Raw genomic sequence first — 14327 nt, 5'->3', positions numbered from 1 at the left:
CTGCCACTTATGGCTGTGATTTTTGGCCATCTTACTCAGTCCCCCTTCGCTGCGCAGGACAAGAGGATTATTCCCATCGATGAAAAATAAAAGAGTTATTAGTGTTTAAAAAATGTTGAGATTCTCTCTCCACACAATCACGCCCCTTCTGGTGGGAGGGGGAGGGGCTATAAAACCCGGAAGTGTGGGCGTGGATCAGTCTCTGCAAGATGGGGGAGGGAGAGGTACGACTCGCTGTATTTAGTGGCCTTGCACCCTGCTTGAAATGGTATGAAACTGCACTTGAATTTGGTGGCCTTGCACCCTGCTTGAAGTGGTATGAAACTGCACTTGAATTTGGTGGCCTTGCACCCTGCTTGAAATGTAATTTCAAGGAATAGCCGTGTCAACTGCCAGCCCACCAGCCGTGAGTGAGTGAGCTGCCAGCACAACAGGCTTGAGTGACTGAACCGCCAGCCCAAGAATCCATTCGGCCCAAAATATCCATACTAGCCCTCTGGAAACCAGTCTCTTCAGCGCACAACACCCATACTAGCGCTCCAGAAAGCCCCCCCCCCCCCCCCACTGGCCACCAATATTGGAATTGGTGGAGAGGTGGAATATTGCATTGGGGGACCAGCCCTCCCATGTGATGCTGGGAGCTGGCTCCCACTTAGTCTAGTAAATACTATTCCCCTAACATATAGTTCTATCAATATATCCATTTACACCCATCCTATAAAATAAATATTTTATACAAATACCTATTAAAACATCTTGCAAATATGAAATTGCATGTTTCATTTAAAAAATATCAATTCTTTGATAATATCAAATTTTGTGATAAATGTCCAAATTAAAATACTGTATATGAAGCAGTTTGAAAACCTACATCGCTCCTTAGAATTTGACATTTCCATTTCCAAATTAAATTTATTATGTTTTTCCTATTTTTTTAATGTTTTCTATTATAGATTTGTAAATGTCCTCTATGTTTATGGTCACTTGATTACAACAAATAAATCAGTTATAAATATACTTCTTCAGTCATTAGCTGTTAATAGTTATGTAATAAAATGACATTTGGTAACAAAACAGTCAAAGCAGTAATGAAAGCAGGTCATATTTACTGCAAAAAGCAGTAACTACAGTTAAACAACTATGGCAATAGATCAAGGAAGTGCACTGCTGTCAGTTATGATTACTGTATTTAGTACCAGCTAATAGTGGGACTACATTCTTTCAAAACCAATTCTGTCACTTATCTCAGAAAGGGCATGGGTAAGAAATGACAGAGATATTCAAGTTAAAAGTGAGAGTGGGAGGATTTGGAAGAAGCTATAGTTTCTGGGAGGAATGGGAAAGTAAAGCAACAGAAACAAACCAACCTCCATTACTCCTTTGAACTTGTGGAGGATGATCGCCACGTTTCAAGAGCCTTCCTTGTACTTACTAATGACTCAGCAAACATTAGCTTGATTGACTTTCGCCACCCTCCTCTGGACAATATAGTGGGGCTACCTGCACCAGGTCCCGTCCATTCCATTTTGCTTATTGGGAAGCCATAGTGCCACATTGAGTATGAAGATGGGTCCCGACTCAAAAGTTGTCTATCCCTGCCTGACCCGTTGAGTTCTTCTGAGTATTGAATTTTTGCTCAGGATTCCAGCACCTGCAGTTTCTTGAGTCTCCATTTCATTGCTCCACTGCAAAATCTCCTCAAGGTTATGCCTAATTAGTAGATGTTCTCTTCCTCTCTCCGATGGGAGTTCTGTGAGACTCTCCCTCACTGCTCCCCCTCTGTTATTCCACCTACTCTCCTGCATTTAAACCATATTCAGACCCAGACTTGCTACACTACCCACGGGTCTGTCCACAGCACTTGTCTTCGAGACTGAGGTTCTGACCCAAAATGCTGTCAGTGCTGAATTGGAGGCGGTTCGACTTTGCCCAACATTCGGTAAAAATCGCTTCCAATGTTTTGTATTTCGCTTCAGCCTGGCCTGGAATTTATAAACGCGGAGGTTGCAGATATTTTAACATGCAGTGCGAGGACAGTACAAGGGAACTATAGGCTGGTTAGTCTGATTTCGGTGGTTGGTAAGATTTTAGAGTCCATTATAAAGGATGAGGTTATGGAGTACTTCGAAGTTCACGATGAAATAGGCCAAAGTCAGCATGGCTTTGTGAAAGGAGGTCTTGCTTGACAAATTTGCTGGAATTATTTGAAGAGTTTCGCAAGGTGCTGGGTCCGCTACTCTTCATTGTATATTAATGATTTGGAGGAAGGGATTGAAGGCTTTGTGGCAAAGTTTGCAGATGATATGAAAATAGGTGGAGGAGCAAGTAGTGTAGAGAAAGCAAGGACCCCGCAGAAGGACTTGGACAGGTTGGGAGAGTGGGCAGAGAAGCGGCAAATGGAATATAGTGTAGCAAAGTGTGGAGTCATGCATTTGGTAGTAGGAATAAAGGCATGAGAATCCAGAAATTGGACGTGCAAAGGGACATGGGAGTGGTGGTGCAGGATTCCCAAAAAGTTAACCAGCAAGTCGAATCGGTAATAAAGAAAGCAAACTGAATGCTAGCATTTATTTCAAGAGGGCTTGTATATGTTGAGGCGCTATAAGGCGCTGGTAAGGCCACATTTGGAATATTATGAGCAATTATGGGCACTATATCTGAGGAAGAATGTGCTGGCTCTGGAGAGGGCCCAGAGGAGGTTTACTTATTAGGAGCATTTCTTAATGGTGGTGAATCTGTGGAATTCTTTGCCACAGAAGGCTGTGGAGGCCAAGTCAATGGATATTTTTAAGGCATTGATTGATAGATTCTTGATTAGTACGCATGTCCGAGGTTATGGGGAGAAGGCAGGGGAATGGCAGAGTAGACTTGATGGACCGAATGGCCTAATTCTACTCCTATTCCTTATGACCTTATGAGGACAAAGGTAAAGTCAACGTCTGGGATCTTCTTAAGTAATTACGTTGCCTAAAATATTTCTGCTGCTGCTAAGTTTAATTTTAAAATGTTTGGATATATCTGTGACTATGTTGAAAGTAAAAGGGCTACATCCAATTAGATTTAAAAAAATCAAAGTGCTGAGGAACTCAGTGGGTCAGAATGCATCAGTGGAGGAAAATAGATAGACAGCGTTTTGGTTCAGGACCCTTCTTCAGACTGATCCAATTATATTTTCTTCTAGTTACATGGAAAGCAAAAACCTATTTCATTAATGTACTATTCGCCATTGCATTGTGTGAATATTTGAGATGGTACAATGGCGCAATGGTAGAATTGCTGTACAGGTTCAATCGCGACTGTGGGTGCTGTCTGTACGGCGTTTATACGTTCTCCCTTTGACCTTGTGGGTTTCTCCGGGTGCTCCGGTTTCCTCCCACGCTCCAAAGATGTACACAGGTTTGTAGGTTAATTGGCTTCTGTACATGGTCCCTAGTGTGTAGGATAGAGCTAGTGTATGGGTGATCGCTGGTTGGCGCAGACTCAGTGGGCCAAAGGGCCTGTATCTCTAAACTAAACTAAACTAAAATAATCCCAGGTAGACAATAAATGCTGGAGTAACTCAGCAGGACAGGCAGCATCTCTGGAGAGAAGGAATGGGTGACGTTTCGGGTCGAGACCCTTCTTCAAACAATCCCAGGTTCTCCACATACCTTAAGTCCCTCAGCCACATCGTTTTTCTGATAAACCTCTTCATTACTATCTCTGAAGTTTGGACAACTGCCCCAAAATGCACTGAATCACAAACAATATTTTGCTCTTGTTCAACATGAGAAGGATGTGGATTTTTAAAATTTGATTCATCCAACTTCAGAGAACAGCAAGTGATGATGAAAGAAGTCAGAGACAGAGTGTGCTAGATTTTGTTTTTTGATGCTTTATCGTCTTTCCTTCTCTGTGACAATATCAATCATTTTCAGGCAACAAACTTAACTGAGCCAGCATTCTCTGTAACTGTGTAATATGAATGTGTCTTTCAGAACACAGGACTAAGTTACATTCCAGGAACTGATTTAGAATTCTATGCTGAAAAATCACACAGTATACATTCAAGAAAAGGAATAAAAGATGAGATACAGTTATGCAAGAGCAGATATAGATACACAAATTATAATGACCGGCAGCCCACACATCCCACAATTGACTTTAATTTGTTTCATTTTTTAGATTTAAATCACTTTCAATAAACAAAAATATAATGAGGTTACCAAATCTTCCCTTGTTGAAATATTTATTTATTAGGTATTCGTGGAAAGCTGCTGATTCTCAAGGCCAACGTACCTGAACCACATGGAATAATACTTTCAATGACATTAATACATGGAGAGTGTTTGATATCCTGGAACGTGCTACCGGAGGAGGAGGTGGTGGAATTGGATATTAAGAGGCATTTAGACAGATACTTAAACAGGCAATGCATGGATAGACATAGAATAGAATAGAATAGAATAGAATAGAATAGAATAGAATAGAATAGAATAGAATAGAATAGAATACTATTTATTGTCATTCAAACCTAGGTTTGAACAAAATTCCATTTCTAGTTTTTTACATTACAAAACAATCCAAGATCCACACTTAACACAATTTACATAAACATCCATCACAGTGAGTCTCCAACATCTCCTCACTGTGATGGAAGGCAAGGTCTTAATCTCTTCCCTTTGTTCCTTCTCCCGCGGTCCAGCAGTCCAACTGCAGTGTCGAGGCGAACTGGGGCTCCGATGTTAAAGCCCCCGGCGGGCGATGGTAAGTCCTGAGGCCGTTTAAGCCACGCCGGGCGATGTTAGGCCCCGGCTCCATGTCCTTAAACCCGCGATTCCAGCGGGAGAAGTCGCCGTTGCGGAGCTCGGAAAAGCAGTCTCCCACCAGGGACCTGCGAGCTCCCGATGTTCCCGTCCACCGGGTCTGCGGCCGGTGCCTCCGAACTCCAAAAGTCGGGTCGCAGCCGCACGCCACCACAGCTCTTCCCGCTCCGAAGTTGGCCAGCTCCGCGATGTCAGTTCCGCAGGCTCTGCAACTGGAACCCTCAGGTTAGTCCCGGCCGGAGGTCGCCGCCAGCTCCACGATGTTAGTCCCAACGACATCCAAGACCCGACAGGGAATAGTCGGGTCCCCGCACAGGGAAGAGATTAACGGTTTCCCTCACAGCCCCCCCCACCACCCCCCACATATACACAGCTAAAAAATAAATAAAAACTGACTCAAAGACATACATTTAACAAGACAAAAAAAAAAAAAAAAAGACAGACGACTGTAGTCGAGCCGCTGCCGTTAGGCGCCGCCACTCCCACAAGGTCCTAATGCAAGCAAATGGGATTAGTGCACAAGGTTTGCATGGACATGCTTGGTCAAAAAGCTTACTTCTGTGCTCTAAATCTCTATGACACAGCGGTATCCACAGTGGTAGCAACATACCTTGAATTAGTTAGAATTATGTTATAGCTGGTATAATTACTTTATTATAATATTTACAAGGTATTTACATGGACATATAGAGCAGTAAAGGCATCATTTGAATGTGTTACTGCCACATAACAACATCAAGTTTACACATAAAACTCTCAGCGTATACAGTATATAATCTTAAATGTTTTATCATGCTTTCTAATCTTATTTCCATATTTTGTTGCAACATAGAAGGGATCCATTCAGTTCATTTAGTCTGTGCCTTCCCAAAGCACCCCATTCTGCCATTTATGTTCCTGTAACCTACCCTCTCACACTCTACTAATACTCCCTGGTTTTCCCATCAGCTACTAGGGGGAATTTACAGTACTCAATTAACGTAATAACCAAGATATGGGAGGAACTTGAATACCCAGGGAGGACTTATAAATGGGGAGAATGTGCAATCTGCTGTCCTTCTTAAGGGTTAATTATTGCCACCTCCAGGATTTAACGATTACTTGCAGAGGAAGTATAGCAAAGCCAACGGGACAGGCAGCATCTCAGGAGAGAAGGAATGGGTGGTGTTTTGGGTCAAGACACTTCTTCAGATCCCTTTGATGTGATACTGTTGTAGGTTATGAAAAAAAAGCATTAAACGGTAAAGAAGCAATGGCTAACTTTGAATGAGTTGATGAATTAATACAAGTAATAAGCCCCTTTAAAGCAAAGGATTGCCCACAGTAAAACTGGTTCTATCAATAAACGGTAAAGATGGCATTTGTTCAAAGACAAAGGCTAATAATGTTGCTGAAACAAAGAAACAAACTGAAGGAATGGTAAAAGTTCATATCTCAGCAATGGAAGAAAAGGCATTGTTAAAGAAAGGGAAAGTAGAATATAGGAATAAGCCAGCGGGAAACAAAAACAGTCTGTACAAGCTTCCAATGCTATATCAAGATAAATTACAGGGTATTAGCTGAAGGTAATATTGATGCCTTACAGACTGAGGCAAATACAGTATATCAGGGAATAAGAGCATGGCAGGGAAATTAGACAAATGTTTTGCATTCATGAAAAGCAGATGCAAAAACTCATGGAGAACACCAGATTCAGAGTAAATAAGGAGCTCAAAGAAATTAGCATTTGTGAAAAACTAGACTTGGCATAATTGCTGAGAGTGGAAACTGATAAAACCAGGATCTAAACTTGCATCTTTGGGTTTTGAAGGATGAAGTGTGTTGGCTAGCATCTTCATACATTATATTCATCCTAGAATGGTTCACACAGATTGAAAGGTGACAAATGTAAATCTAATTGAAGGAAGGGCGGAGAGAGGAAATGAGGAACCCGTTTAGGCTGACATCAGTTGGAGAGAAAATGCTGGAATCTATTATCAAGGATCCCCAAAGATGTGTTATACGGGGGGGTCACCAATACACGGAGGTCAAGAGTCAGACCAATGCTTCGCTACAAGGATACGATTATAAGAGATATGACAAATTTTAACATTGGCACTGAAACTGGGAAGCAGTTGTTGTGGACTGGGGAAGGTGGGGAAAGGATTCCAGGCTGGTGTGAAGCACCACAACAACATGTGGGTGGATCCTGGAGGCCACGAGCCAATGCCACTAAATGGTCAATGGCAGCAGCAACACTCTCCTCAATCCAAGGGTCAGAGACAACTTCACCAATGGAGTCTGTGGGAGGGTAGCATGTCAAGGATAGGCCAAGTCAGCTCCTGCAGGAAATGCAACCACAGATGAAACATTCCCCTTTCTAAGCAGGACAACATCATAGCTGCACCATCAACTCTCGCAGATGGACAGATGCCAACGATCCATTATCAAGGAAAGGTAACAAAGCATTTGGAAAACAAGCGAAGAACGGGCAGATTGGAACAATGAAAGAGAAATCATACTTGGCAAATCGGTTAGAATTTCCTGGGATTGCAAATGGCAAAATAAGGGCAAACTGTTGATACGGTGGATTTTGACTTTCAGTTCTTCAAGAAGGTGCCATACAAGGGATTTTAAAACAAAATACCAGTGCATATTTTTGTACATAATCCACCCTTGTGCAGTGAGGATTGGTAATGGGCAGAGTAAGAAAGAACCATTTTTTTAAAGGTTACGAAGTTGGAAAAAAACAATGTTGAGTTTTCACCTGTTCAAAATCGTCATCAATGTTTTGGATGTGTGGATCAATAATACCACAGGAAGCCACCATTGTACCATCAATTTGCCCCCAATAGCTATGAAGATTTTCAAGAAGTAGCTGTTCATTCTAATGGGTGTTCATGTCAATGATGGATTACAGATAGAACAGCCTATTTACACCTACAGTGATTTTAGAAACATAGAAAATAGGTGCAGGAGGAGGCCATTCGGCCCTTCGAGCCAGCACTGCCATTCATTATGATCATGGCTGATGATCCACAAACAGTAACCGGTGCCTGCCTTCTCCCCATACCTTTTGATTCCGCTAGCCCCAAAGGCACTATCTAATGCCCCTGTCCCACTTAGGAAACCTGAACAGAAACCTCTGGAGACTTTGCGCCCCACCCAAGGTTTCCGTGCGGTTCCTGGAGGTTTTTGTCAGTCTCCCTACCTGCTTCCACCACCTGCAACCTCCGGCAACCACCTGCAACCTCCGGGAACCGCACGGAAACCTTGGGTGGGGCGCAAAGTCTCCAGAGGTTTCCGTTCAGGTTTCCTAAGTGGGACAGGGGCATACGTCTCTTTGAATGCATCCAGTGAATCAGCCTCCACTACATTCTGAGGCAGAGAATTCCACAAATTCACAACTCTCTGTGTGAAAAGGTTTCTCCTCATCTCAGTTCTAAATGGCTGCATATCACCATTATGTTACTTTTTAAAGCAAATTAAAATTACATCTGAAGAATGGACCTGACACAAAACACCACCTATCCATGCCCTACAGAGATGATGTTTGACCCGCTGTGTTACTCCAACACTTTGTGTTTGTTTTATAAACCAGTATCTCCAGATCCTTGTCTTTCCGGTTTAATGTTCTTTTTACCTTGATTAACCTCTTGCTCTGAATCCAACTTTGATTCTTCTTCTTCATTTTCATTTTGAAAATTGTGTTCCTCCTCCATATTGTCACATCTGAAGTCTGCAAATAAATGTTTCCTCAATTTTAGAGTCATAGAATCTCAGTCATCAATTTTATGTGATATTCCAAGAGCTAACAATGATAATGGGCTTTTCCAAAATACATGAGGTGCATTAAAAAAAAAAAATTCCAATTTGTTCTTGCCTAACCTCAGGGCTGCCAACTCTCATGCATTGAGTGTGAGAATCACGCATTTTGCCAAATTCTCACACTCTGACGCAGGATTTCTCAGGCTCTGTCGTGAGAAATTCTGTGATCAACGAAAATTTCAAAACTAATATCAACTGCATCGCCACTGCATGGGTGTTGGAGAGCCAGGGCGGAGGGAGGGATGGGGCGGCAGGGGCAGATACAGACGGGGAGCCAGGGCTGGCGAGTGTTTGCGGGTCTGGCAGTCCTGGGCATTCGTGGGATGCATTGCGCCGCTGCCGTGAGAGTCTCTGTGCCGAATTTGCCCTGGTGACTGGCATTGACCAGGCTATGGCTCGGTGCATCCTGGAGGACAACCAGTGGCTGCTGGAAGTAGGTTCCAAACAATGGGTGGAAGCAATGGAAGATAGTGGCCTTCAAATGGGGTTGATTGGAGAAAGCATCCTGCTTGCATGCTAGATTTTCACTTACTGTAATTGCAGGAAAAAATGTTCCCGATGTTGGGGAAGATCAGAGCCAGGGGTCACACAGTTTAAGAATAAGGATTAGGTCTTTCGGCCCAACTTGCCCACAAAAGCCAACATGTCCCAGCTACACTACCTGCTTTTGGTTCATATCCCTCCAAACCTGTCCTCTCCATGTATCCGTCTAACTGTTTCTCCAATGTTGGGATAGTCCCTGCCTCAACTATCTCCTCTGGCAGCTTGTTCCATACACCCACCACCCTTTGTGTGGAAAAATTTACCCCTTAAAAAGTTACCTCTTAAAAATACTTAAAACAAAAAACATTGAAATCATACTCCTACATGCACTAAAACATGATTTAATACATCAAATTTCAAAAAGTCTCTACCCCCACTCGGTCGCTCCACTCCCCCGCTACCCCCAAGGCCAGTGATCAATGAATGCTCAGTCCCCCACTTCCAAAAACACTCCGCAGCCCCTGGTTCAGACGAAGAGCACTGCCAGATGTGAGCGGGGAACTGAGGCCAGTTGTCCGTGATGTCTGCATCTCAATGCTCAACGCTTCGTGTTTCGGAGTTGGCTAATGTTATTGATTTGTCATTAGCCTGATTTGTAATTAGTTGACAAAACCTTAATTTATTAATCCAGAATATCCAGGGAGATGGGATAAGTGTGATATAAAAATGACATGCAAGGTGTCAGGATGCATGTCACAACATACAGCCCAGATAACCCATTATTTCCTTCAGTTAAATATTGGGAAGGTAGCACTATTGTCATTTGCCACTCAACTATTATGTTTGTTTACCTCACTGACTATTTTTAACCCCCCCCCCCCAAAATTCCTTTGACAGGTTGAATAGATATGTCCCCAATCTCATTGTTTTATTAATTGAACACTTAGATGAACATCGTCAAGGAGTTTAATCAGATGGAAATTGATTCAGATTTTATTGCGATGTTTAAGAGCTTGTTCAAAGAAGGGGCATATTTTAAAGGAGTGACAGAGATACTTGCAGGGGAATGTGTGAGGAGGTTATTATTTGTCTTTAGTTTTAGCTTAAACCAGGACATCTGAAGATTCAAAGTTTAATATAGTAATTGTGCTGATACTGACTCCACCAACCACGTAATGAATATCATCCATTCCAGATGTTTTATTTTTCTGATGCCATTTAAACTTCACTTGGATTTCAATCACTTCAATGTAAAAGTAATTGGGAATGGGGAGCATTGGAACAAAAATTATATGTGGGCCAGATATATTGTCAGTGCAGAGGGGCTTAGGAGCAAGGCCAAGTGTGCATCCAGAGTCAAGGTCTGGAATAGAACTAGGTGTGCAGTCAAAGCTGGGACAATGGGAGTGTTCAGCACTGGGAACCTAGCAGCTGTGATCAGGCTAGAATAGGGGGCAGGAAAAGGCTGGATTCAAGGTCAGGAATGAGAGAAGGTATGCAACTGGAGTCAGGGTAAGAAGTAGTACCAGGTGTGCAGTGAGACCCAGGTTGGTCAACATGGGCCAAGTGCTTGATTATAATCTGATTTCCATACTTGAATACACTAAGATCATTCATGTGCTGCACCTGTTGATCAGACCCAGGCTCTACTGTGGAATGTAATTAGGAATGTAATTTAGCCTAACCTTATTCATAGCTAATCCAATTTAAAGCATAAATATTGCATTCAAGGACTGGACAAGCTAGATGCAGGAAATATGTTCCCAATGTTGGGTGAGTCCTGAACCAGGGGCCACAGTCTTAGAATAAAGGGGAGGCCATTTAAGACTGAGGTGAGAAAAAACCTTTTTCACCCAGAGAGTTGTGAATTTGTAGAATTCCCTGCCACAGAGGTCAGTGGAGGCCAAATCACTGGATGGATTTAAGAGAGAGTTAGATAGAGCTCTAGGGGCTAGTGGAATCAATGGATATGGGGAGAAGGCAGGCACGGGTTATTGATTGGGGCGATCAGCCATGCTCGCAATGAATGGCGGTGCCGGCTCAAGGGGCCGAATGGCCTCCTCCAGCACCTATTTTCTATGTTTCTATGTTTCTACACCCAGCAACTGATGATGTCCATGAATCGCAGACTTCAAACAGTCATCGCATGCAAAGGACATGCAACAAAATACTAAACATGACTACTTTCATGTACATGACATTGCTGTGTCCCAAACATAATGGTGCCCTGAAATGGGGGGATTGTGTATAAACACTGCTGTAATTTCTACAAGGTGAAACCAAAATGTATAAAAAAAGCCTTTATTGAAATCTGACAATGTACACTTTAACTACATGTGATTTTTTTTTTCTATTACAAATCTCAAAGTACAAAGGCAAATACATAAATGATGGGTTTTTGTCCCAAACATTATGGAGGGCACGGTCGGTTCCACAGACCTTCACACTCGACATTTCTTTGACTAGTCTTTCTCTGCGGGAAGTTTCAAAGTATGTCAGTTCAAAATGACTGTTCCCTAATTTTGAAACAATGTCCCCTCGATCAAGATTCTCCCATTAGTGGAAACGTCTCAGTGTCTAACCTGTCATGCCTGTCATGTAGGTTTGATATATCTTTAATAAGATCACCCCTCAATCTTATAAACTTCAAAGCATACAAATCTAAATCATCATTATAGGACAACCCTCGCATCTCAGGAATTAGCACAGAGAGTCACAGCGACAAGCAGCTTAGAAATTGGCAATTCAGCCCACCACGTCGTCAGACACCCACCTTCTAGCAATTGCCCCTTTGCCTTCATTGCCTAGGCAATTCAAACATATCCAAATATCTCTTAAATGCTGTCACAACTCTGCTTTCACCACTGCTTTCACCACTCTCAGCCTGTGTATTTCAACTACCACTCTTTGTGGGAAAAGCCCCCATATCTCTCCCTCCCTCCCTCCCTCCCCCCCCCCCCCCCCCCTCCCCCCCCCCCCCCCCCCCCTTTCTCTCTCTTCCTCTTTCCCTCTCTCCCTCTCTCCTCCCTCTCTCTCCCTCTCCCGCTGCCCCAAGCACTCGATCCCTCCTTTTCCTCTTCTCCATCCCTCTAGGCTCAGCCCACCCTTTCCCTCTCTCTTGGTTCTCATCTTTCCCCCAATCTCTCCTTCTCCCTCTTTCTCTCCCCCCCCCCCCCCCTCCCCTCCCTCTCTCCCCCTCCCTCCTCTTTCTCCTTTCCTCCTTCCCTCTCTCATTCCCACTCCACCCTCTTAGCTCTGCCCCCTCTTTCTCCCTCTTGGTTCTCTCCTCTCCCCCAATCCCTTCTTCTCCCCCCCACCCCCTCCCTCCATCTCCCTCTCTCCCACTACCCTATCTCCACCTCTTCTCCCTCTGTCCCCCCTCACTCCCCCCTCTCTCCCCCTCCTCTCCCCCCCCCCTCTCTCCCCCTCTCTCTCCCCCTCTCTCTCTCCCCCCCCCTCTCCCCCCCCCTCTCCCCCCCCCCCCCCCCCTCTCTCTCCTCCCCCCTCTCTCCCCCTCCCCCCCCCCCCCTCTCCCCCTCTACTCACCGCTGTCCGCGATCGCCAGTCCCCGCGTGCCCCGTTGCCAGGGCGACGCCGCTGCTCAGCCAGGGCGACGGTTACAACAACAACCCGCGCCGCCGCCGCCGCAGCAAAGCTACATTCAGATGGCGTCCGCTCCAACACAAACCCCACGACGTAAGTCGTGCGCAGCAAGTTCCCACCCTGCAATGCTGTTGGCCGAGGCCCCTGGAGCAGGCTCAGCACTAAGGGGAGATCCCAGCCCCTCCAGCAGCGCCATAGCTGCTCCCTCCCCTGCCCCTGGGTGAGTGAATACCTGGGAGAAATTGACTTGAAGTTCCTTGCCTAAACTTCCTTCACCTGAACTCTCCCGTTTCACCCCTCAGCAGCAGCCCAGGACTCAGGGGAGCATTATTGATCTGCTCTCTGAGTTGATGTTTGAGATACCACCCAGGTCTTGGTTCATTCTAAATACAGACCAGAGATATGGCAGGTATTTGTCTAAACCCCTTCTTGCAACCTACAGTACAGCTCAAGAACAGCCCTTCAGCCCACAATGTCTGTGCCAAACATAATGCCAAGATACCCAAAACATAACCTGTTCTTTTTCTCCAGAGATGCTGTCTAACCCGCTGAGTTACTCCAGCTTTTTATGTCTGTAATGCCAAAATAATCTCCCCTGCCTGCACGTGATCCATACCCCTACTGCATATCCACATGCCTATCTAAAAACCTTTTAAGCTGGTGGCATAGTGGTGCAGCGGTACAGTTGCTGCCTTACAGCGCCAGAGACCCGGGGTCGATCCTGACTACAGGTGCTGTCTGTACGGAGCTTGTACGTTATCCCTGTGACCATGTGAATTTTCCCCAGGTTCTCTAGTTTCCTCCCACATTGCAAAGACTCGTAGATTAATTGTTTTTGGTAAATTTCCCCTAGTGTGTAAGATGTTGAAAGTGAGATAACATAGAACTGATGTACAGCTAATCGAATGCCGGTGTGGACTCAGTGGGCTGAAGGACCTGTTTCCATGATGTATCTGTAAAACTAAAAACTAATAACTAAGTCATCTATTTCCTCAGAGGATTACTTGCACTTGTGGGTTCTAAGGGGGTGGATAGAAACATAGAAATTAGGTGCAGGAGTAGGCCATTCGGCCCTTCGAGCCTGCACCGCCATTCAATATGATCATGGCTGATCATCCAACTCAGTATCCCGTACCTGCCTTCTCTCCATACCCTCTGATCCCCTTAGCCACAAGGGCCACATCTAACTCCCTCTTAAATATAGCCAATGAACTGGCCTCGACTACCCTCTGTGGCAGGGAGTTCCAGAGATTCACCACTCTCTGTGTGAAAAAAGTTCTTCTCATCTCGGTTTTAAAGGATTTCCCCCTTATCCTTAAGATGAGGTTGTTTAAAGTGATCCCGCATGTCACCAACGACTCTAACAAATCTACAGGTGCACTGCAGATAGTATCCTGACTGGATACTGACTGACTGGAAAAGGGATGGCACAGCAGCACAGTGGGTAGAACTGCTGTCTCGCTACTAGCCTGGCTGAGGCCAATGACCTTGGATTTCGAAGAGTGTGAAGAAATGGCTTTTTTTCTTGTGCCATGAAGTGACTGCGAAGCACGCTAGAGGGCAGGGATCACTGCTGCTTGGTATGCTGTGAGTGTTAAGGCCTTAATCTTCAAACATCATTGCCCTCAG

At 44.5% G+C, this 14327-nt stretch overlaps 1 protein-coding gene across 1 annotated transcript in view; it reads right to left on the bottom strand.

The window, feature by feature from the left end:
• cfap74 (cilia and flagella associated protein 74) overlaps positions 1-12903 on the bottom strand; it is a 132118-nt gene extending 119215 nt beyond the window's left edge. The window contains exons 1-2 of the mRNA XM_033047890.1: positions 12642-12903; positions 8428-8523 (exon numbers count right to left, since the gene is read on the bottom strand). Coding sequence (XP_032903781.1) covers positions 8428-8506 — 79 coding nt within the window. The 5' untranslated portion in view covers positions 8507-8523; positions 12642-12903. The remainder of the gene's footprint in view (positions 1-8427; positions 8524-12641) is intronic.
• Between the last annotated feature and the right edge of the window lie 1424 nt (positions 12904-14327).

This window comes from Amblyraja radiata, chromosome 31, assembly GCF_010909765.2.
Source record: "Amblyraja radiata isolate CabotCenter1 chromosome 31, sAmbRad1.1.pri, whole genome shotgun sequence".
NCBI lineage: Eukaryota > Metazoa > Chordata > Chondrichthyes > Rajiformes > Rajidae > Amblyraja > Amblyraja radiata.
The sequence above is the reverse complement of the archived record's forward strand: the minus strand, read 5'-3'. Positions and strand labels throughout refer to the sequence as shown.